The sequence below is a fragment of the Podarcis gaigeae genome, assembly GCF_964106915.1.
Source record: "Podarcis gaigeae genome assembly, chromosome: 10".
Taxonomy (NCBI): domain Eukaryota; kingdom Metazoa; phylum Chordata; class Lepidosauria; order Squamata; family Lacertidae; genus Podarcis; species Podarcis gaigeae.
In genome coordinates, this window is record NC_139686.1 from 45,796,643 (window position 1) to 45,822,369 (window position 25,727).

Below are 25,727 nucleotides of genomic sequence, written 5' to 3' on the forward strand. Positions count from 1 at the left end.
TGGCATTCCCATCATCAGTTGCACCCACTGCCCCTCGATGCCCCTAGATAGTCCTCCTAATATTTGACAATTAACAACTTAATGGATGCACCAGCAGTTCTCAGGGAATGTCAACATGACAGCTGAGTTGAGACCACCACAAAGCTCCCTTTTCACCCAATTTTTGTGTTGCTGACTTCTCAAACTGAGCTTATCTGCAAACAATAGGGCATTCCAAATCTGTTTCCCTAGACACCAATCCGCAAGAAAACATCTCCAGCCAAATTATTCAGCTGTAGTTTAGAACTTCTTTGGCAAGACTTCCTTTTAGTAAGCAATGTGCTATCTTTATGGAACAGACCCAAAGAACACAATAATGTACACAAAAAGCTAAGATCTTTTTCTTTCTGTCTTTTTGCTAAGGTGGAGGCTGAGTACTTCTGTCAGTGCTCCCTCCCCTAAGTTATATCTGAATCCTTGAAAATATTTTCCCAGGGTCATAACCACATGCAGGGAATTTGGGTGTGCTTTATCCCTTTGCTCCACCTATTCATCTTGGAAAGGATGTTGGAGCTCAAATGTTGATGTGTCACCGCTACTGACAGGTGAGGAAAAGGGCTGGGGCACAATGCAGCTGCAGGCACAATATCATAACCATTAAAAACAGAGGCATTTATTTATAAATTAACTTTATTATATACCCAGCGTACAAGAAATATATTAAAAGATACCCTTCGTTGAAAAATCCAACACTATTGTCTCAAAAGCAAACCATAATTCTGATGAAAAGTTCGATTTTTTTCAAAATGAATAAAATACTTTTATTTTTCTCTTTTTTCCAAGTATCTTTTGATATTTATATATTAAGCTCTGCAAATCTCTATATAATATAGATTGGATACTATAAAATACAGTTCTCTGTTCTTATATAATTTGCATTCAGTAGTTGCACGCACCCATACAATACAAAGAATGAAGTCCAAGCAATGGGCTCCCTGCTTATTTATTGTGCTCACCTTCTGAGATCCTCTGCCAAGGACATAAACAAGATGACCTGCATTTGAGTTCTGCAATACCAGTCATACTTATATCCCCTACTAGCCTTAATAGTGAGAAATGTTGCCCAGTGTTCCATACAGAGAAAGAACAAAGGCTTTCTTCTGCTAACAGTGTTCCACTCTTACAGATCACATACACCTAGCCATATTGATTCAGTTCATTGCATTCCATATCCTGCAAATATAAATCTACCGATGGACAGCTGGCATTATTGCTCATTGAAGTTTTAGTAATATATTTCTTTAATGCAAGACAGAAATATGCTGAAACTCGATAACCCTTAACTACAGCAGAGATCTGAAAAGCAAAATGCATGAGGCTCCACATTTTTACAAATGTTGCATATTAGAGATTTATGGCAGAAAATGTGATAGGAGAAAACTCACTTCTCTTCCAACAAAGGCAAGGAATAAGAACAGCCCTTTGGGAGAGGGAAATAAGCAAAAGAATGACATGAAGCATAGAAAATTCTCTGCCATTGTAAAGGAAGGACTGCACAAACTGGAAAGTACATAATTGCATACATGAACAGTGAGGCTAACAGGAGTAATTGTTCTCTTATGCATACGGTTGCATTCTGAAGTTCTACATCTGTCTATTCTTCAATTATATTAGCAAACAAGTTTTTTTCTCGCTTTTGAGCTATAAGGCTATAAAGGTTGCAATTTCAACCTATTGTACAGGGCTTCGGTGTTAGATATGTCAGGTAGTATCTATTGATATTGAAATTGAATATTCTACAACAAAATTATCTTAAACAGTACAGTACTTGTATCGAGTTTAGAAAATGCAGCTATTCTCTGCTTCAGCCATATATATATGCACACACACTACCTATAGACAGTTTTCTTGCAGTGTAAAAAAGGAAGTTTCAGCACAAAGTAGATGGTCATATCCTTAGAAGGCTTAAAAACGTCTAATCTGATCTCACTAAAGGCCTTGGGACAAGTTTCCATTTAAAACTCTTCCGTCTTCGTGGACATGTCTACTTCTTGCTGCATTTCTTAATGTTTTGGTTGTCGGCTTTGTGCATTTCCTGTACATACATGCGCTCAGAAAATAAGACTGAGCACACATACAAGCTGGAAAATAGTAAGGTTGTTCTTCAAGCAACACACTGCTGTAAATTTGCACATGAGAAGGCACAGCCACTTGGTGCTTATAATTGCACATTGAAACTGCTTGAAAGAAAGGGAACTGCATCCCTTCTAATGCCTGTCCAAACATTGTAAGGGGGAATTGTAGGGAAGTTTGTACCTCTTCAATGAGGTATTCACTTTCCCAGGACAAAACCTGAAAGCGGAGCAGTAATTAGCAACATTACTGCATGCTCCAAGGCGCGACCCACAAAACAACTAGTCCATGCTACACTGTGAATCCTCTTTGGCTCGTTGATGTTTTGTTTTTGCAGGACCCTCATTAGGGGCTTAGTAAAACAAGTGACCTACTATTCGCTTTCACCTACTTCTGGCTGATAGACCAGGCCTGTAAAAGTGCTGGTTGCTACTGGTTAAAACAAACAGGTTTCCATCCACATTCATTTAAATACTCATCGCAACTTGGAGGAACAGACTCAGGGGCAAAGGCCTGCTATCCACTCCAGCTGGCCCTATCACAGCAAAAGGATGGGCTGGATATGACCCGCCGCTCTTTAACTAACACACACTTCCATAATGGAGGTTGGGTGATGTGTCAAATGGAAAGATGGTCGAGTACACATGTCATGTAAATCAGAGCAAAATCACTGAAGTAATGAGATATTAGGAGACTGCTGTATATACAGTACAGTTCTGCAATGACTGAACTATAGCCTGCTCCCTCAGAAAGAAGGAGGGGTGTTATTCAAACCTATTTTAACAAAGCACTAAGTGGAGATTAATAACCCATAGTGCTAAATACCCTTTTGTTATGAGGTTCCCCACTGCATGTAAGTTGATAATTATTTTAGTGTGATTATATAACAAAAATACATTGGCACACACAAGGCCTCATTCTGATACACAAAAGAACTGATAGTGCAGAATATCCATAAAAGGTTCTGTGGTGTTTTTTTAACATATAAGGTAGAAGGCAATTTAGAATAACATTCTTTAAGAGTCATCTAGGAAAATAAGCTTTGTGAGAAACTATCTTCCTCCTACAGCTCTGTCTTGTCTGGTTGGGCAGAAGTCGCGCCCATGCTTCCTTCTTCAGCATGATTCTTGTCTGCAGACTCAAAAGACAATGAAGCTGAATTTATGCAGTATCGTTTGCCAGATGGACGAGGCCCATCGTCAAAAATATGTCCAAGGTGAGCACCACACTGAAATAGAAGAGCATAATTTGTATTCATTTGTAAGTATCAATAAGCATAATGAAAACACTTACAACAACCTGTAATAGTATATGGGCTTCTCTTTGAGAGTCACAGATACGGGCTTCATTTTGAAGTTTAAATTTAATCAGGAGGTAAAGCATTTGAGGGTCAACCATTGCCTTTTTTCTAGTTGCCAGTAATGTGAAAATATAAGCGGTCATCCAAGAGAAGTCTGGTTTTTACAAATGGACTTCAGACATGCACAGTTTGATGCCAACATCTGAAAAGAGAATGTGCTTATCACGCAGGCTTAGAGCCACCAAAAAGCATGTGAAGTACCAATGCTAAGTTGTGGTATCAAAACCTGAACATGCCAAAAGGCAGGTTGAGGCCTGAACAACATATTCTGACTAAATACTCTTTAAAAATAAAAATAAAATCCAAAATATTTAGTATAGTAGTACCTTTATTAGGCCAACCAAGTTAACATCTACATGAAACTGATGAGTGGGGTCATTCAGAGTTTTGGAGTACATTGTCTACAATATGCTAATGACACACAGCTCTGCTTCTCCTTTACACCTGCAGGTGAGGCAGTGGATGTGCTGGACCATTGTTTTGCCTCGGTAATGGATTGGATGAGAGCCAACAATTTGAAGCTCAATCCAGATAAAACTGAGGTGGTCTGCCCATTTTGCATTGTTCAAGTAAATGCATCAGTATTGGTCATAATCTTTAAAAAAATCAAAGGTAGAAAGATTTTGATGATTGGTGTTTAAGACTGAACATACTGAATTATGTGTTTAATTTTAATTGAATTCACACAATATTGAAGGGTGTGTGCGTGTATGCATGCAAATGTGTTTAATGATTTGAATTCTTCATAATAAAAATATTTAAATATTTTTTTTAAAAAAGACTGGCAACTGAAATAAAAGGCGGGAGCAAGAGTGAGCCCACAAGGCCAGAAAGGAGCAAGTTTGCACGGGCTTTATCTTTTCCTTGTAGCAAAACTTTTTAACAGCTTTTAATGTCAGCTCAGGTCATGGAAGAAGAATCCAAAGAATTATGTACACATGCTAGGCAAAAAGAATTTGTCTAATCAAACATGTAACTTTCAGGTTACAAATACTTATTAGTGCTTCTGTGACTCATGTTAGGGGGAAACACCTTGTACATCTGTAAGCAAATTCTTAGAAGAGAGTTCCCAGGTGTTGTTATCCGAGTCATTTTCCCTCCAGGGCCTTTGAACTCCAGTAACATGACACTGTGAAGCAAACTTAAAATACTGAAGATACCACAGGATGATTCCAGGGCAAACAAGTGATCAATCAGGAATAAAGAAACAAAGAAACAATCAGGAATAAAGAAACAAAGCAAGAATCACAACAGAAGGGAATTTCTGGAATGGCAGACAATTACACATGTATGAAGTGTGGCTTCAGTCTACTACCCCTACATTTCCTTGCAGAAAGTTAATGACCGTAATTTTCTTCTGAAACTCCAATGTGAAAGAAGTTAAGCAGCAATTGGATGCCTGACCAATTTAGCTTTACCTCTTAAAAAAAACAAAAACAGTTTTTCCAAATAACTCTTTGCATCAGCCCGCTTCAACTTGATCAGCTTGATCAACCCGGAAATGCGATGCCTCATAGTATTGGTCAATCTTATATCAATTGCGTTTGTAGCCCACACATAAAAGAATTTTCACACTGGAGTTCTGCTGAAGACTCAGTTTATACTTGCTAAAATCTTGTATGCAAAGAGAGGTCTTGTAGTCACAGCTGCATGGAGGGAGGGAGGACCAGACCATGCAGCTTCCCAGGGGTGATCACGGAACACAGGACACTACACACACACACACCAATGCACCACTATGTTCAAGAGAAGCCGTGTGGATGGGGCAGTGGGCTCATATATTACAGCTCTCCAAGTAGCTGCAACGTTAGGTCTGCACCATGGTGGTGGTTAATTTATGTAAAATGGGCTGCAGGGTGCTATTCAACGAAGTTTTACTCACAGCAGACCCACTGCTATTAATGGAGTTAAGTTAGCCATCTCCTGTCATTTCAATTCAATAGGTCTACCTTGAGTAAACCTTAGTTGGCTACCATACTGAGAGTTTGCAAAAATTTCAGCCTTTACCATAAGCAGGAAAGTGGAGAGATTGCAAATTGGACTGACTGCTAGGAGTGATAATTGTGTCACTTTTCAACTTGTACAACCCTAGTGGCGTGCTGTAGATATGGGCTGAGTGGATCTAGAACTGCAGAGAATTCGGCACATGTATTTGTGTGAATATCTCAATGAATGTGTAGTGTGCAAGTTGTCCCACACTTACAGTGCCACTGGTAAGCTGCCAGACATGAGCTGAACACTGGTTTGGTAAGACAAGCATATGACTACTGTGCCATATTCTGAATTCAGTTCTCAAACCACGTTTGTCTACTGTACATGCCGGTTTGGACATGGAAATTAGCTGTCTGCCAGCTGAGAACGTATTTCACCTCTCAGAGTTCCTGACTTTACACACAATAATCCCATTACTATGAGATAAAGAAAGATCTGTGCAGATGGTTGCCAGTGATTTAGTCACAGCACATCAATGTGCAACCCATTTTTTTGTGATTATACAGTGTTATTGGCTTCTACAGGTACAATGTAATAGCTGCAGAGGTCTCCAAGGGAAATAGCCCTTGAATAGGAAAGGAAGGAAGAATGTGCAACCAATTTAATATTACTCCCTAAGTGCACCTGCAATTCACATTTTCTTGTCACAAATATTTGACTTTTCTCATATTTCTACAGTGATGTATTTCTAACAAAACCGTGAAAGCTGTTTCACAGACAATATTTAGGATGCTTTTGTTTTATAGGAAGGTAATTTTCTTCCAAAGCACTTGTTTGTATCCTAAATCAATGGCATTCCAAAGGAAGATGTTCGCACAGGAGCAAAACAGGTGTTAGAATGTTTATGGGAAGTGTACTTAATTCTTTCATCTGCTGGATTTTGCCCCCCACCCCTAAAAGGGGAAAAAATAAAATAAAAGGATTTTGCTCTCCGCTTTAACCAAGTAAACTCCCAATGCAATTCTGATATGTAATAAAACAATAGCATTTTGCAGCTGGATGTATGATTCATATTGTTAGATTCATGGAGATGGGAATAAATGACTGAATAATGGATGCATTGTATGGTGTGGTAATGACTATGGGGAGGACACAAGCCACATATACTGGTATACTGGTATGCTGCTTTTATTCACCGGTTGTTAATACTGTATTTTATTTATTTACTTATTTGTTGTATTTCAAGCCCCCCTCCTCCATTAAAAAAAAAAGTTCTCTGGGTGGCTTACAATAAAAGCTGCAAGCCATATATGCAAATAATATAACAGAACCATAAAACGTAACACAGCATAAAACCAGAAACAGAATAAAATAAAAATAGCAAATGCAGAACAGCACCAGAAATTCCAGAGATCTTCAATAAATATTATGCCATCACTAAAGGGCTTTTTGTGTTAAAAGTAACAAAAGTTTTAGTATAATTTACTACTTGATATTATTGTGAGCTGCCTCGGGACTTGTTTGCAGTGAAAGGCAAAATACAAATCCCAGAAACAGGCAAACATCTAATTATAAAGTGACATTAATACAAATACAGTGGTACCTCGGGTTACATACGCTTCAGGTTACATATGCTTCAGGTTACAGACTCCGCTAACCCAGAAATATTACCTCAGGTTAAGAACTTTGCTTCAGGATGAGAACAGAAATCGTGCTCCGGTGGCCCATTAGCTAAAGTGATGCTTCAGGTTAAGAACAGTTTCGGGTTAAGAACTGACCTCTGGAACGAATTAAGTTCTTAACCTGAGGTACCACTGTATGATTAAAAGTTTACCTGTTTAAGTGCAGTATACCACTGAATACAAATACAACTATGGCTTGGATCTCAGATAACATTTCAATCTAGATATAGCTGGGCGCTAACCTATTGAACACTGTTTTGCAGCAGATTGAAAGTTCTTCCCCAAAAAAACCTCCTGGAAAGAGTAATTGAAAGTGGCCACACAATATGTTGGCCCCTTGCTTATTCAGAGAGCTCATTTATCCCAATTTTCTTCCAGATTCCCAGTTGGTCTAAAGCAAACAAAGCAGGAGATCAGACTTTAAGTTCTGATTAAAACTGGTGCATTCTTGGTGGGAGAAACTAGTTGCAGGTTAGCCAAGCGTTTCCTTCACTAACTGCCAGGTCAACAACCCTTCTCCCCTGATAAGTTAGTTAGGACTGAGCCATTAAGGCAACAGAAGGCTGGTGATGACAAAGAATGAAAGGAGACGGAACGAGAAAGATAATGGGAAACTGACAAGTGTCTGGTATTATTATTCACTTGCTTATTTGGGCAGATGGGACATAGAGGTGGCCGGAAAGATACCCTGACCATTGTCACTAGTGATCCTCAGCAAATGCTCTGTGATGCAATCTGCAGATATAGAGTCAATTCAATGTTCGTCTAGACTATCTGCATTTAGGCTTAAGAGAACAGAGTTCAGAGGTGAACTTTGAAGAGATGCCTTCCTGGAAGACCATTTCTGTAGGCTACAGCCCTCTGATGTCATTTATACATGCTCTGTTAAATAACGCTTAACCTAGATAACAATACAGATTCTCATTAGCACTTTGACTTTCGTTTTTATCCACCAGCTGTCATGCCTGTGGCTCATCATACAACCCTAATGAGCCTTTTTGGCAACTAAGAATTTTGCAGAACTTCAGATGTAAAGAAACTACACACACTACGGTTTCGGCAACCTTTTAAGATGAGAATGACCTATTTGTGTCTGAGCTGACCTGACTGCAGCTTGTCTCAACCCTATGCATCCCGTAGGAGTAGTCATCAGTGAATGTAATTCTGTCAGAAGCCATCACATCATAGAATGAAGGCCAACCTGGAAAAAAAACAAAAGGATGAACAATAGCAGCAACAACCTGTGATAATTTCTGCATCAGATAGGATTTTTAAAGTTTCAATCACAAATAGAATTGTCAGTGATCTAACAAGCTCTAGATGATAACGTCCGTTGGCTGGCAAGGTAAAGCAGCAAGTTTCCAATTGCAAATATACTCTTCTTTTTTGCCTACAGAATCCTATGCAACCTGAAAATGTGCAAATCTACAACCGTGTACTAATACACTTTGTCCAATAGAACAGTTTTATCCAAGAAATTTTGAATTTCTTGAAAAGTGTACACCTAAAATAGGAAGTTAACAGGTCCCTTTATCATGGAGCTAAATTAATAAGTTGCAAGCAAATTCTAGAAGGGCATAATTTTCCTTGGTTTGTTTGTTTGTTTGTTTGTTGAAAGACCTCTTCCACTTTTAAAAGCAGTGGGTGATAGTAAGGTGTGCCATTCTGCCATTTTCTTTCTAGTATGAAAATGTGTAAGACCAGCATTACTCTGATACAAGAGCCAAGTAGGAACACTTGGCTCTTGTATCAGAGAATCTCTACAACCATCTCTACCTACTGCTATTAATGCTTTGAAACAGATCTGGGGACCTTCTGCCTTCCAGATGTTGTTGGATTACAGTTCTTATCATCCCTGGCTATTGGTCATGCTGCCTGGTCCTGATGGGAATTGGAGTTCAACAAGACACGAAGGGCTACTGTTTTCCCATCCCTACTATAAAAGCAACTCCTTGTCAATAAGAACACTGAGGAGAACAAATTAAATTTGAGCAGATCATAGTTGTACTAAGCAAAGACCTACTATTTCCAAATAGTCTCAGGATGTAAAGTTCATTCGAGGTCCAATGAATCAGATGAAGAATTGATCCAGTGCAGTTTCCAACTGGTACTTCCAAGCAGAGTGGGAAGTCAGCAAAGTTCCTTGTTTTCTAAAGTACCGTAGTTGATTGCTGTCAAGGCAGCAAAGACTGAAAGATCAGCCAGACTTCTGCTTGTCCTGCCACTTTCCCCAGGAAAAAAACACTATTTACTGCTGAATTGGAGCAAATGTCAATTGGGTTTTCCATAGATTGATGTTTGCTCTGAATCAGCACTAAAGAGCAGCTTTTCCAGGGGAAAGCAGTGTGGGGGGGGGGGGAACGGGACTGAAAACTGCTCAGACCTGTGCCTAGAAAGCACGGGACAAGCGGAAAACCACTTGGGCCTGTGCTGTCTGGGCAGGGGGAAAGAGGACGTGTGGATCAGCCTTTAGGGTTTGTATTCAGCAAGGTTGTCCTATTCACACAAGGACTTTTGCTTGCTCAATGGATCTTTCTCTCTCACTCCTCCCCCCATGCTCCCTCAATTGATTTTGGGCTTCCCCTTCTGTGAGGGGCTAGGGGGCACACAAGAAGAGGAGTGGGAAGAGAAGTTCCATTGAGGAAGTAGAAGGCCTTGGGGAAATGAGATGACTTTTTTTTTGAAAGATATAATCCGATCATTCATATATATGTGTGTGTGTGTGTGTGTGTGTGTGTGTGTATACCGTATTTTTCGCCCTATAGGACGCACTTTTTCCCCTCCAAAAATGAAGGGGAAATCTGCGTGCGTCCTATGGGGCGAATACAGGCTTTCGCTGAAGCTTGGAGAGCGAGAGGGGTCGGTGCACACCGACCCCTCTCGCTCTCCAAGCTTCAGGAAGCTATCAGCAAGCCTGGGGAGCCTACGGGAGTTCCCGCAGGGCTCCCCACACTGCGGATAGCAGCCTGCCGCCCGGCATGTGAGATGCCCTGAAGCAGAGCACCCCACGCGCTGGGCAGACATCGGCCAGCCCCACAAGCTCGGGGGACAGCAGGGAGGCGCAGCGCTGCCATCCCGCTGTTCCCTGACCTGGTTTGGGGGGGAAATAAAGGAAACATTTTTTTCCTTTATTTCCCCCCCCCAAAAAAAAATTAGGTGCGTCCTATGGGACGGAGCGTCCAATGGGTCGAAAAATACGGTATACACTCAGAGCCTGCAATCATATTACATTAGAAAAATGTTAATCAAACTCTCTTATCCAGTCTCCACTATTTCCTGAAAGTATGCCGCTAATGACTTAATGAAATTATGCCATACAAAAGACAAAGGGGGGGGCTGCTTTCAGAGACAAGTATTTTGCAGATGTGCTTAATTTTTAAAAATATTTTAAAGCAAAATGGTGCAAAAGTCATCAAAAGATCTCAACATAGGTTGAATACAATCTGTTTCAGATGTAATTGAAACCAAGTTAAAACAAGATGAAAAACTGAAAGAGTGTATTTTAAAAGGACTCATAAAAAAAAACTTGAATAAAGAAACACACTAAATTAAGTTTCATATCTTCCAGCCACTTCCATGCAGAGTGTTCTAAGACCAAAAAATCTCACTGGGGAGTCAATATAGCCCATGTGTAGAAACTAATGGAAAGACTGTGCCTCATTCTTACCCAGCTGCGTAAAACTAATTATTTAGGATCATAGCCTAAGAGTATCTACCAATTACATCAGAATGAGAAGAGCAGGGTCATCTGGGCTCTCTGAAGAAGATGCAGACCAAAATGACTGGACAACACAAAACATCTTGAAACATAAACTCTAAAGATTCCTCTATTCCTGCCAAGCCAATGGAAAGGAGCCAGAGAACATAATCTTCCACAAACATTCACATCTTCCAGGAGGATAAAGTATCCCTAATAATTGCTTCTGGTTTGGACCAGTACTTTATTGCTATAAACTGACAACAGCACTTTGGAAGAAGAATGCCTTTATCATTTGGGGAGGAAGACTAGTTCAGTGCTGAAGAAATCCTCAAAGAGAACATCCTTCACCACACAACAAGAGGCAAACTTCAAAGGCTGAAATGAAAAGACTGGAGCAATCTCTGTCTTATGGGAAAAGTTATATTGTTCAAAAGAACTAGAAGATGGATGAGTTTCTTTCCAGTTCTGATACTGATAATCAATTGCTCATTCCCCTTACTTGTAGCCTCTTACTTTTGTCCCCTGCAAAGGCATAAAGAAATATATATATATATTACCCCATCCACATTATGAACATGAAATCAGCTGAAAAAATATACTGAACTATCAGAAAATACTCCACTGCAAAAAAAAATATTTCATTTTCTATTTCTTATTCAGTTTCTTTGTCAGTAAGGCAACTGCTCTTTCAAGGCATGGACTGCATTATAGCTTGGAAATATAGAATAGTGAATCCCTATTGACCATATAAATGTAATCTGTCTCATTGTGAATCTATTTTCCAGTACATTTAGTGAGGAAAGCACAAATATGAAAAATCAGTCCAGCAGGTTAATCAATGTTTGTTTTATGGAAACAAACCATGATGTTTGTTGTTGTCTTATGAACCATAGCTTTTTTTAAAAAAAAAACTATGGTTTGGCATTATGTCCAAATCCAACAGCCTTGCTTAACAATGGTTTGTTTTACCACCTGGCCACAACTGTTTGTCAGGCTACAAAAACACAAGTCAAGAGTAGCTAGAAAACAAAATAAGCTTTGGGAGAAACAAACCATGGCTTGCTTGCCTGCTCATCTGTGAGATGACTCATGGTTTGCTGAAGAACCTGCTGGATTAAGAGGCACAAGTCCTGAAGTGAATATGACCTAACACAAGTGAGAGCACATAACTGTTGCCTCCTCCATGGGATCCTCAAAGACCTTCATAAGTTCATGACTTTTTTTGTATAGCTTTAAAAAAAAAAAGCCAGCAACAAAATGGGATGGAACTGTCTGGCATCAAACAGAAAAAGGTGATCCATCAGTCCCTGTCCTCTTTTGCTGGCTCCTCAAAGGTATTTGGTTGATCGCTGCAGGAAGTAGGATGGTGGGCTAGAGATGCCTTTGCTCTGATCTAACAAGGTTCTTAATCTCTCCACCAACAGCACTGTCAATGGCTACCACTGGAAAATATGCTGCAAAGTAATTGCCTTGAGAGGTTTCAGACTAGGAACATGAAGGTAGTTTATGTCTGGAGATGAATTGACAACATTGGAAGCAGCACAAGGAGGCAAAATTGGGAATTGTACTTGTGGGGAGCAGGGACACCCTGCATAAATTTTAGCTACATGTCTGAATCTCAAACTTTATGAGGAAAGCCCATTTCTCTCTCTCTCCTTTCAATAATAAGGAAATAAAAACTGTAGGGATTATATTTCTTTCTTCACTTCCCTTTCTGATGAATGTGCTAAGAGATCTAACAAAAATAGTTTGTCAGGATTCATTTCTTTGGCTCAGTTCTCAGTAGGATAACACTTGTTTTAAAAGGGACTTAAAACTGCAAGATTTTACATGTGGTTTGTTCAGAAAAGTGAGATTGACAAGAGCAATTTAGACACCCTTGGGGAATGAAAATATCCTCTGATTCTTTTCAGAGATTCAACACATCAATACGTACAATACTATCACAATTATAATATATTTAATAAACTCTACCAGCATCTGCCAGTCTTCAAAATGTATCAGAATTGGTGACAGTAAAATTATATCACTCCAATATATTAACTTCTATTTATTATACAAATGCACTAATCCTGTTGTTGGGAGAGAATAAAGTGGTACCTCAGGTTACATACGCTTCATGTTACATATGCTTCAGGTTACAGACTCCACTAACACAGAAATATTACCTCAGGTTAAGAACTTTGTTTCAGGATGAGAACAGAAATCGTGCAATGGCGGCCCATTCGCTAAAGTGGTGCTTCAGAACAGTTAAGAACAGTGCTTTAAGAACAGTTTCAGGTTAAGAACAGACCTCCAGAACGAATTAAGTATTTAACCTGAGGTACCACTGTATCTTGCCAGTGAAGTTTCTACCATTAATTGCATACTTTACAGCTTAGGGGGAACCCGCTTCATTTCAGCAAAAGCATTATATTCGCCTTGTCCACTTCTGTTTGATCTCTCATGTTACTTTAAATCACAGGGAAGATTTTTGAAAATAGAACATAAAATGTAAGTCAGTTGTATATCATAAATATCAAAGGATCCCAATGGCACTGTGTAGAAGTATAACCCTAAGCTGTAATTTTGAAGTGCCATTTAAAAATGTATGAAATAGTTTTTAAAAATTTACTGGTGACCTGGTAACCTCAATCCAAAAACATTCAGTGTTGAACAATATTTTTGTTACTATCCCAAAAAGCAGTTCAACTGAAAAACAAAACAAAACCTGTCACGCTGCCCATGTTTTTTTTTTTAATGAATTACTCACTAGCTCCAGGATGCTATAAAACTACTGCAGCTTCTATAGTTAATATTGTCCATATTAAAACACCATCTATAGGACCCTCTGTAGATATTTAAGTCTTAGTCTACACTACCTTATCAACACAACACATGTGAAACATGAAATCCTATCATTTAAATCAAATCAATGACAAACCTAATTTTGTAAGTAAATTTCTCATTCACATAAATGCAACATTAGCTTCTTTAGCATGTTGCCATCACACTGCACAGCCACTAGGTGTATGCAGTAGCCAAAGTCAAGCACTTCTTAGCCATACTGATTCAAAGGGAAAGCATTTAGAATACATGGATTCATCACTTGAAAGCCATCTAACTCAAAAAATATAGCTTCTCAAATGCTTTGTTCTTTACTCTCCAACTGTCCTCTAATTTAGCAGAGACAATCTTGATTTCCAGTGCCTTTTGTCCCAGAGAACCCTGTGCAATTTTAAAGACACAGCTACTTTTCTCTTTGCACTCCTCATGTAACACGCATATATAACATGTAGAAGCTATAGAACTCGCTACTTAGAGAAATCACAGGGATATTTGGAAACTGATTGATAAGGGGAAGCCTTGTGGAAATATTGGACTCCTTGTCTGGTGGTAGCTAGGGGGAAAGGGGAAGTGGCTGAGTTTGGGGTATACTCTGTGTTAGCTGGGTCCTAGGCCAAGTGGGCCATTACATTTTTATTCAGAAGGCAGTCCCAGTGAGTTCCATGGGAATCATTTCAAGCATATGTGCACACCTTTGCAATCTCAAATTGAATTCTAAGCATCAGAGACAGAAACATGCAAACTGAGTAAGAATAGTTAGCCCAACGAATTCTTAAGTGTGGTGATGAGAGATGATAAAGAAACAAAAGTGGTGAGTGTATACAATGGACAATGTTGCCTGCTAATCATACTACCACCAACACCCTTAATAACAATTAACCAACAATTAAGAGTTGCCATACAGTGGTACCTCGAGTTACAGGCGCTTCATGTTACAGACACTTCAGGTTACAGACTCCACTAACCCAGAAATAGTACCTCGAGTTAGGAACTTTGCTTCAGGATGAGAACAGAAATAGCATGGCAGCAGCGCGAGGCGCCATTAGCTAAAGTGGTACCTCAGGTTAAGAACAGTTTCAGGTTAAGAACGGACCTCCAGAATGAATTAAGTTCTTAACCCGAGGTACCACTGTATTTCAAAAGGTTAAAGTGGCCATACGCCTGTATTTTCCCGGACATTTAAGTGATTTCTGCCTGGACACTGTTTCCGACGACCAAATACCAGCTATGTCCAGGAACATATGGCAACCCTAGTGTTGTCTCTTTTTGTTTAACAGTTCGGCGAATGTGGTTCCCAAAAATTAACAAGGAAGAATAGTAGATGATGACATCTGTAGTCAAGATTGATTATGGAAGTCAACCACATTAATTAAAAATTAAGAAAATGAGTAATTGCTACTTGCAATACAGAAGGTGGCTATCATGAGGGGACTAAGAAAAAGCCACTTCACATGATAATAGTGTAAAAAATAATGGATAAATTTTCTGCACTAATTATTCAAGAAGATTGTATAACTTTATCTACGGCAGTTGGATTACTTCTAGAGGTCAAAGCAAGGAGGAACTTTTCTTTCCCCAGTTTCTTTTCCACTGTCAAACATGAAACATCATCAAGCTTTTAAAAATCTTATCCATTTTTCTGTTCTTACCCTGAAGGAGTGAAGAAAATGAAAATGTACAGAAGAGTTTCTACAGAGTTATGTAGTAATGGCCCCAGTATCACTTCAGAGAAGGGATTCCAAAAGTGAGTTATCACATACAATGCTGGTTACCCATTTCCATGATGGACTTGTTCAAATAAACAACTTGTATTCACATGAAGGGCTTAGCAGAATTTAGGTAAAGGAGCAATTTATGTAGCATAATCTGGAAGCTTTAGAAAAATCTCAAAATAGCTAGCATGGAGCTGCTTCCATCTGGTGGCAACTGCCTACATTTTTAAACGAAAGCTAGCACGCATGCTATAAAAAGACTGATGTGCATTGTCTATGTTCCTGTCTCCACCTGCTGATAGGGAAAGAAAATCAATTTATCCAGGCCAATGTAGGTTTTTAAAGATAGATCACCACTAAACTGCAGCTTCAAGAAATGGAACATTATCTGTTGCAACTGAAGTTGTTTTAACTGCTTTTAGTTCATCTGATTTTTTTTTTAACATTAACCATGAAAAATAAGAAATTAACACTAGACTTGTATGTAATACCATTCCCAGATTCAAACATTTCAGTCTCTTATAAGAGGCTACTCAAAGAGGAATCTGTAAAAAAGTGTAAACAGAAGAATGAAAATTCCATATAGATTTTTTTTTAAAAAAACAACACATTTAACCTGCATTTTGTTCTGAAAGCAGATTTATCAAAGCCGTATAAAATAACTTAAATTTAAACTGTTTAAATACGCACACATATACACATAAAAGATAGGCAGTATCAATAAAAAAAAAAATAGAACATATAGCAGCCACATGCACAAAATACAGTACTCCTGATATAGTAAACCACCCCAAACAACACAGCTTTCACTGTTTTCTTTTTTCAGAGGGAATTGCTCAGGGATGAAGCCGTCACCACAAGGATACTCTGATCCTTATTACCACAACCTGCGGCTAAGTCTAGATTTGCAGTGGAAGAATGGCATGTACCAAGGCGGAAGATACACCCTTTGATGCTGTTCCACATAGGAAACTCCCTACAATTGAAGAATAGCTCATGAAGGAGAAAGATTATAGCCTAATATTTTGATTGCCATGCTAGCTTTCTACTTGAGGGGATTCTTTAATATAGAGGAGCTCTAAAAAGAAATGTGAACTTTTATCTGCCTTCAGAAACAACGCAGCCCGATGAATCACCTTGCAGCGTGAACCACTATATTTCGCTGCATGTATGTATAAAGGTAAAGGGACCCCTGACCATTAGGTCCATTCGTGGCTGACTCTGGGGTTGCGGCACTCATCTCGCTTTATTGGCCGAGGGAGCCGGCGTACAACTTCTGTGGCCAGCATAACTAAGCCACTTCTGGCGAACCAGAGCAGCGCACGGAAACGACGTTTATCTTCCCGCCAGAGCGGTACCTATTTATCTACTTGCACTTTGATGTGCTTTCAAACTGCTAGGTTGGCAGGAGCAGGGACTGAGCAACGGGAGCTCACCCCGTCACAGGGATTCGAACCACCAACCTTCTGATCAGCAAGTCCTAGGCTCTGCGGTTTAACCACAGCGCCGCCCGCGTCCCGCATGTATGTATGTATACATCAGGCCCAAACTTTTGGTGAATTCTGACTAGGGCCCCATCATATGATCTTATTGTATGAAGGATTTATATGGGAGAAGTTGTTCCCTAAAGCTCTCTGGCCCCAGATGACTTAGATTTTTCCTGCAAATATCTACTGAGAATGCAGGTATGTACAACATGGAAGGTTTCAGACCAGGGGCAGCTGGATCTGGCCCAGCAAGCCGCAGGAAGTGGCCTGCCAGCACCTACAGCTTTATCTCCTAATTTGATCAGGAGATAAAATTCCTTTGCTTGTAAAAAAACAAAATCAGTAGGAGAGACATTTTAAGATCAGAGATAACACAGTCTGCCTGCTCTTTCAGAGTCAAAAGCAGCTTTCATCCAAGTATTGGAATGGGAGTAGGGGGAAAAGCTACCTTTTACTTTGCACAAAATGATCTGTGTGAAACAGGGGTGTGAAAGTGGGTCTAGCTGGCCGGCAGAAGGGATCCTTATCTCCCAAACAGGTCAGGTTTGACAGGTGGGTGGGCCACACAACCGTCAGTCACCTGACATCACAATGATCTATAGCACTCTGCAAGCCTGGACAATCACCTGATTGCCAGCATTTGCACTGGGTTATATACTAGTGGCCTCCAGGCTTCTGAACAGAATAAAACAACTGATCACCAGTAGACCATCAGTCAGGATATCATCTCCGTGACAGAAAATGGCTGCAATGACGGGCTTCATGCAACCTATTTTGTATCTCCTACTCATGCAGTTGTGAAGTGTGGTAATTGTGTGTTAGTGACTTGAACAGTATGGTTGGTTGCAAGGTCTTTGAGCTTTGTTATTTTTCTTACAAGTAATTTGCAAGTCATGATTATTGCAGTTATACTTATGTAACTGTTATGTTATATGTATGTTAAGGCTATAATATGTTTTTGATAACCCATGGGATCACACCCTGTTCTTGTAGGTGAGGTACAGTTGACCCAATTATTTTCCCCCTTTTGTTTTGCTGGAAAATGACATTTTTCAGCAAAGGCATACTATCATTCTTGCATATGGTATCATGCTTAATATCTTCCCTCAGTTATTTTATTTTTATGGCTTTCTTGGGGTATATTTGAGCCCCAAACCAGATTGATACAGTAAATTTTTCTATCGGCACTTTCAACAGAGGGTTAAAAGTACATCTGGAAATATTGTTACCTGTAGCATGATCATCTCAAACTCAAGGATGTTCAAATATATCACACAACTGATAACTAATAACAGCTAAGTGCAGTCACCTTATACAACCAGAGATATACATCCATGAAAAATTCCTTGCATAAGCCAGCCTTGCTCACATTACAATCACTCCATACATTTCCGGAACTCACATGTCAAGATGTATCATCCTCAAATCACTCAGCCTTGCAAAGAAAAACACACTAAAATTCTGGTATTCCGACCTATCTGAATTTTATCTGCTTCCCCCCTCCCTGAAAAATGTCATGAAAGAGAAAAAGAGTGTACATAATGGGCATAAAAGCATTCTTCACCAATTGCTAAATGGGCCAATATAGTTGTAACTTTAGCTTTCTCTTATATAACAAGTGAGTGATGGAAACCTGATGGGACAAGCCTGGAAGCCACATACTAATAGTAAATGACTTTGGTTCATTCAAAGAATTAAACTAAAATATGCACATCTAGCTTCTGGGAAACACGCTAAGCAGCCAAGTGAAGATGTTATTGAAAGGAAGAGGTTAAAAAGATTAAGAAAATATCTGAATAAAACCACCATGGGAGAGGCACCAAAAGGGATCAATTTTCTTGAGAAACGGGAGTAAATCTGTGACCTGGCTCCCCAGGTATTACAAGAAAACTTCAGAAACTGCTTCAACAAACCCAGCTAAAACTACAAAGACATGAAATTCCTTTCTTACACAATAAATTCTTTAGGGAATAAAAGAGTTGTATGACTCAGAAGATGAAAATCTCCATGAATACTCAACTAATCTAATGAGCTATTGTCGCTAGGAAAGGAGGTTGATGAATTTAGTGCAGGGGAGCAAGAATTGAAATACAGCAGGAAATCAGACCAACCTGAGCCAATTTTCATTGGCCTTTATCTCTTTCACAAGGAAACTTCCACCCTTGGTAGCTTTTCGATTCAGGGAGTTTATTTGTGATGGTGGTAAAACTGGTAGGATAACTGAAATATAGGGAAGATGTCCTGGGTCCAATTAAGTATAAATTATTGTGGTTATTGCTTCCCTTTCTGTCTCACCCTTCATCAGTTCATGATCCCAGGCTGGGCTACAACACAAAATATAATAACTGTAAACTCCAACTGCCAATAAAATGTGACAACTAAGAGTGGAATCCAAACCATATCTACTTAGAAGTAAATCCAATTGAATTCAATGGGATTTATTCCCAGGTAAATGGGATTAGGATTATAGCCTAAAACAGTGCCAAGACTGCCCCATAGATCCATGCACAGAAAAAGATCATACAAATGGTGGAATCAGGTATCCTGGGAGCCATGCAGTAGCTGCTGCATAGCACCTGTGCTATAAACAGAATGATGCAATTATTTGCAATAATGTAAGATGAAGTTAGCACTCGCACGCTTACTCAGAAATCCAGGAGAGCGGAAGCCATGCAATCAAAGGTTAGAAGTGTCATGTCATAGGCTTTTCTTTGGCTACTGTATGGCTTCTGAAGCCAACGCAAAATTAATCCCAAACTGCTGGCACACAAAAAGGCAAGGACACTTAAGTAGTGTACGAATGTGATAGAAATATGCTTCTATATCATCTAGGAATGTGCTTGCTTTCTAATCCCCTCACAAAACTTTGGATATTTAAATTTTCAGTTTCCATATGGTCTTCTGAATCTTAATTAATTTGAAGGTGGATCTCAGATTAGAAACTCAGGGCCAACTGTATAAGACACTAAAAACCCATGAGTGGATTTTTATTTTTTTTGTCTTTTAAACTTTCTTTAAAAAGTTGTCATGGGGTCCCCAAAGTTATAGAATTGTACAGTTGGAAGGTACACCCAGGGTCACTGAGTCCAACTCCCTGGAATGCAGAAATCACAGTGACAGAATCCCTGACAGATGGCCATGCAACCACTGCTTAAAAAACACCAATAAAGGAGAGTTTGTCACCTTCTGAGGGAGGTTGCTCCACTGTCAAATGGCTCTTGCCATCAGAAAGTTCTTCCCAGTGTTTAGCAGGAATCCCCTTCCTTGTAATGTGAATCTGTTGGTCCATGTCCTCCTCTCTGGATCAGCAGGGCCATGCTGCTAAGGGCAGAGTCAAAAGTATTTTCTCCTGTACTGTTTTCCACAATGTACTGGGCCAAATTCAGATCAGGAAAATGCGATAGGGAAAAACACCTGGTGCCATGGTATTGCTTCAAGGGCTACTTTTAAAATAAATTTAAAGAGCTGTGAAACAAGGATCCTCAAAGTCACATCTAGCTTGATTCACTTGGAATAATTTAAAACAACATCATTTATAAAACTGTCTCTAGACTTTTCCTTAGTAAAGTTTAACTCTCACTGAAGTAGTAAACCTATGTGTCTGCTGGACTACTTCTGACTGCAGTCAGGGTGAGGGCTTACATGATTCTCAGAAAACAAAAATGCTAGATGTTAAGGAGTGTCCTAGCCTGCCAAGACTGGGAAGAGTTGGCAGGAAGCAGTCCAAGAGAACCGTCTGGAGCAGAAATGAAAATCAGGCAAAAAAACAGCCAGGATCTACATGTCGAGATTAATAATCCTTAAACCGAAAGGAAAGGAAAATCTGCAGCGAGTCCTTCAGTACTCTGGACAGATCACACAGAGCACATGACTAGTTCCAACATGTTCTTAGCTTCAAGGGACCTGACTACCCCCCCCCCCCAGGCTCTGCCCCCTTCCTGAAGACTGAAGAGCTTTAGAAGAGGACTCAAAGCCCCTCTTTCAACTCCTGCCTGGTGCATTTCATATGCTGGCAAGCAAGCACTAGAGAAAATGAGACCCTTGGCATTGCACCAGGAGAATCTGGCTCAAAGTGAACTGTCCTTAGGTCTTTCAGCTCAAAGGTTTCTGGCTGAAAGGGCTCCTGGCCATAGAGGTAAATTTTTATGCAGCCATATGAGCCCCCACCTGCTGCCTCAAGTGGGAGACCCCATGCATAGGTTTACTACCTGAATGAGAACCGGGTTATAATGAGCATAGAACTGAGGTCCATATCACATTAGGCTGAGATTCTAAGCACAATTACCTGGAAATGGATTCCAATGAAATCAGTGTGAATTGCTTGCAAATAAATGTGTTAAGGGTAGAGGTGCTAGATTGTTACTTTGCTTCCGGCACTGTGGTTTAGTTCTGGACTCTCCTTAAAACAGCAATGTTTAGATTGAATAGACATGAGAATGTGTGATGTATAGTTAACTGTCAGAAATGTTGTGAATATCAGCAGCTGGAAGAAGACTGTTTAATTCAAACCACAGTTAAACACATCACAGTTACCAAAAGGTCTTTAGATTTCACCCATCAGCGTCCATTATTTTCACTTCCTTTACTCATTAAATAAGGTTTTCCAATATAAAGAAACAAAATATGTGAGACAGCATCAGACCTGTGTGCAGAATCCAGAAATCAAGCTGCAGAGCTCTAGTGCCTTTGTAATGTTTGTATTATTTACAAATAAGGAAGCGGATCATAGGTAAAGATAAATAGGTATCCTTAAAAGGCAAAAGATGCACCAGAGAACAGTGCTCCCCACCCCCAATTACAACCTCACAGACACACACTTTTAGAGGAATCTCCAATTAGAACTGATGTTCGGTTCAGTTTTTGGTGTTCTCAATTTTTGTATTTTGCTCACAACCTCAGTTTATTCACTCTGTACCCACTTGCAAGGGCTCCAAAGGAAATTGTGATTTGTTAAGTGTTCAAGTTTCTCCTTTATAAGCCTTCACCCTAGAGAACTCTGTCCTACAGGGGACTCAGAAGGAACTAAGTGGCCTGGCCCCAGTACCATCTCTTGAGCACCTCCATGCCAGCCACATGTAAACATCTTCTAAACTTTTGTCTTTGTTCACATGCTCACAAAGTTGGTGCTCATCTTTCAAGGTTCTCTTCTTGGGCTTCAGTTCTTTTGCACACTTGTTTCCACTATGGGAAACGGTTTCATTTCTTAGGCACAAGCTCCTCTACAAACCAAAAAGGAGTGGTGCATTTCCATCCCTTGAAAAACTCAAGCATACCAAAAGGTTTGCACATGCCCCTGATGTAATTGTCCATAAATGCCAGGTGCACTCAGTAGGATTCCCTCTATAAAACTACTGAAGAGGTAACACACAGTCCACATCTCCGCAGGGGAGAGGGTGAGGAGCCATCAAGACAATCTGTTTCAGGGGAAATGCCTGATTTCCAAACACCAGCAAGGCAAAGTTCTCACAGAAGGCCTTCAAAACACCTTGCAAGCCTGTCCAGATGCGAGAATCAAAACAGGCCTTGAAGATTCAAATTTCCACACCTTATGCCACACATCCCTATTGTCTAAAAATACATGAAAGGGCTGGGGACCTCAAGAAACCTATCAATCCACGCCACATTTTTGTTTAAAGGTAGATCCCCATCTGCATCCCAGAACTGACATTATTAGTTCTAACAATAAAGAGATGGTTGGGATATTATATTGTTAATTTTATCCATATATTCCACCCTGAGCTCTCAGATCTCAGAACAAGATCCTGCTTTTTCATAAAAAGGTATGGAGATTAATTTTGCAGTCACACAAGAGAGTATAAAAAAGCACCCATTGTGAAGCGGGAAGGTTGTAGCCAGTGTGATCAATGTGTCTGAGAGTAAGCCTCGCTGGACACAATAGGGCTAAGTAGTCATGTCTGGGATTCAGACAAAAGGTTTCAGGTACAGAAAAATGCAAAGGATAACAAGAGATACGTCGTATTTCTTTGTAGAGCCCAAACATCTACAAGTTAAGAACAGAGTGATCTATTCACAACAATATTATGGAAACAGTCCCAAGCACTGCTGTTGTGAATGGGTCACTCTGTTCTTACCTTGCATAAAAATACACTCTGCACAGAAATACCACAAGCCTATTGGCGCTGTGGGTTAAAGCCTCAGCGCCTAGGACTTGCCGATCGAAAGGTTGGCGGTTCGAATCCCTGCGGCGGGGTGCGCTCCCGCTGCTCGGTCCCAGCGCCTGCCAACCTAGCAGTTCGAAAGCACCTCCCGGTGCAAGTAGATAAATAGGGACCGCTTACCAGCGGGAAGGTAAACGGCGTTTCCGTGTGCAGCTCTGGCTCGCCAGAGCAGCGATGTCACGCTGGCCACGTGACCCGGAAGTGTCTCCGGACAGCGCTGGCCCCTGGCCTCTTGAGTGAGATGGGCGCACAACCCCAGAGTCTGTCAAGACTGGCCCGTACGGGCAGGGGTACCTTTACCTTTTACCTATTTCTATGCTGTATAGTTCCTGGCCTTTGCACCTGTATGTAGGTTAACTCCAAGTGGACTCCAGTTCACAAGCACTTATGCCACAACAAAAATGCAGTCCTATGGACACTTACTTTGCAATAAGTCCCACTGAACACACTTGAGCATACTTCTGTATATATCATGGAAGCACCCTCGGTTAAACCACTGGCACCTCTTAGACTATATAATTGAGCTGAAGATTGCCATAATGTGCTCTTTACCAGAGCTATGACGAGTGCCAACAACTGCTGGACAGATCACCAATTAATACATATCACGATGGCTATCAAGATTATACCTCAACACAGGCTTCAAGTGAGGAAGCCAAGGTGCAAATGAACACTCAAGCCGAGGTCCTCTCACAAATTCCACAAAAACAAATTAGAGATGAGCTTGCAGGATCTCCAAATCTGGGAGAGCTGTTCATATTAACCAAATGAAACCAAATGAAAAACAACAAACCAAATGAAAAACAACAAAGCCAGTGGACCTGATGGGATACCTGCGGAAGTCTGTAAAGTGGGAGGAATTGAACTTACACAACAACTTCACTTGGGAAGACGGGTGAACTAATACCAGTGTACTGGAAGAAGCAAAGATCACCAGTGCTGAAGCAATGGGTCTTCAACATCTACTTCGTTGGACTGGTCATGTTGTTTGGATTCCTGATTATTGTCTTCCAAAGCAACTACTCTATTCTGAACTTAAAAATGGAAAGCTTAATGCTGGTGACCAACAAAAGAAGTTTAAAGTCTCAAGGCAAACATAAAAAAGTAGTATAAACACAGACAACTGGGAAACACTGGCCTGCAGGAGCTCCAACTGGAGAACAGCCTTTACCAAAGGTGTTATGGACTTTGAAGACACTCGAACTCAGGACGAAAGAGAGAAACAAGCTAAGAGAAAGGCACATTTGGCAAACCCTCACCATGATCAACTCCTGCCCGGCAACCTACTGTGGAAGGACATGTGGATCCAGAATTGGCCTCTAAAGTCACCTACGGATATACCGCTAAGACTGTGTTCGTGGAAGACAATCTTACTCAGCTATGAGTGGTCGTCAAAGAAGGAAGAAGAATATATCATCATTAACACAGTGAAATTCTGATCAAACTAGAGATGCAGTCATCAAAAACTAAATAAACATTTTCTTTCATAGTTTGGAACAATATGACATACATCCAAGTAAACAAACACAGGACTCCACTGTAAGAACTGTACCACTTGTTTCTCCACTGTGGTCTCTTGGAAGCAATGCGCTCCCTACTGCTCTGGAAGCTGGAGCACATTACTTGAGATAGATAATGCTACTAAAGAAAGATATCTCTCTCATCACTCACAAGGAAACCCAAACATATGAAGCCAACCTATGTAAGCTGCAGAATACTGGACAAAAGATGTTACTGGAATAAATAGGTAGGGACCCCTGACCATTAGGTCCAGTCGTGACCGACTCTGGGGTTGTGGCGCTCATCTCGCTTTATTGGCCGAGGGAGCCGGTGTACAGCTTCCGGGTCATGACTAAGCCGCTTCTGGCAAACCAGAGCAACGCACGGAAACGCTGTTTACCTTCCCACTGGAGCGGTACCTATTTATCTACTTGCACTTTGACGTGCTTTCGAACTGCTAGGTTGGCAGGAGCAGGGATCGAGCAACGGGAGCTCACCCCGTCACGGGGATTTGAAGCGTCAACCTTCTGATTGGCAAGTCCTAGGCTCTGTGATTTAACCCACAGCGCCACCCGCGTCTCTTTTACTGGAATAAATAATAAAGCATTAATATCATATGTACAATATATATGAGACACAGTCCTTTTGAAAGTGACCCATAAACTACAATTAATCCAGAGTGCAGCAGCTAGACGGGTAACTGGGAGCGGCCGCCAAGACCACATAACACCAGTCCTGAAACACCTACATTGGCTCCCAGTACGTTATCGAGCACAATTCAAAGTGTTGCTGCTGACCTTTAAAACCCTAAACGGCCTCAGCCCAGTATAAATAATAAAAATTATTATTATTATTATTATTATTATTATTATTATTATTATTATTATTATTGAATATTAGCATGATTCCTGCTTGCCAGCAACTACTCTTCGTTCTCTTAAATCTTTTCCCCACAAGGCAAGCTGGATTTCCATAGAAGTACCTCTTTCCCTTCAATCAGCTTTTATGAAATCCAATTAGTTCAATTTCTTACCTCTTTAAAGTTAAAAGTATAGTGCAACATTTTAATCTATGCATCAGTTTATTCTATGACACCAAGTTTCAAAAACAGAAAATAATACAATTGTTTTCTTACACAGCAGTATCTACATTGAGTGGCGAATTAATTTCAGCAAAAGATTACAGTGTTACTAAAGTAAATAAACTTCTGGCCATCAAAGTGAAGAATGTGCATTTC

General features: G+C 40.2%; 1 protein-coding gene across 4 annotated transcripts in view; it reads right to left on the minus strand.

Moving 5' to 3' along the window:
- Window positions 1–651: 651 nt before the first annotated feature.
- Window positions 652–25,727, minus strand: part of MSRB3 (methionine sulfoxide reductase B3) — a 58,918-nt gene continuing 33,842 nt past the window's right edge. For all 4 annotated transcript variants that reach the window (XM_083699525.1, XM_083699526.1, XM_083699527.1 and 1 more), the window contains 2 exons: window positions 8,190–8,287; window positions 652–3,340 (listed from right to left, as the gene is read on the minus strand). In XM_083699525.1, coding sequence (XP_083555651.1) covers window positions 3,176–3,340; window positions 8,190–8,287 — 263 coding nt within the window. In that variant the 3' untranslated portion in view covers window positions 652–3,175. The remainder of the gene's footprint in view (window positions 3,341–8,189; window positions 8,288–25,727) is intronic.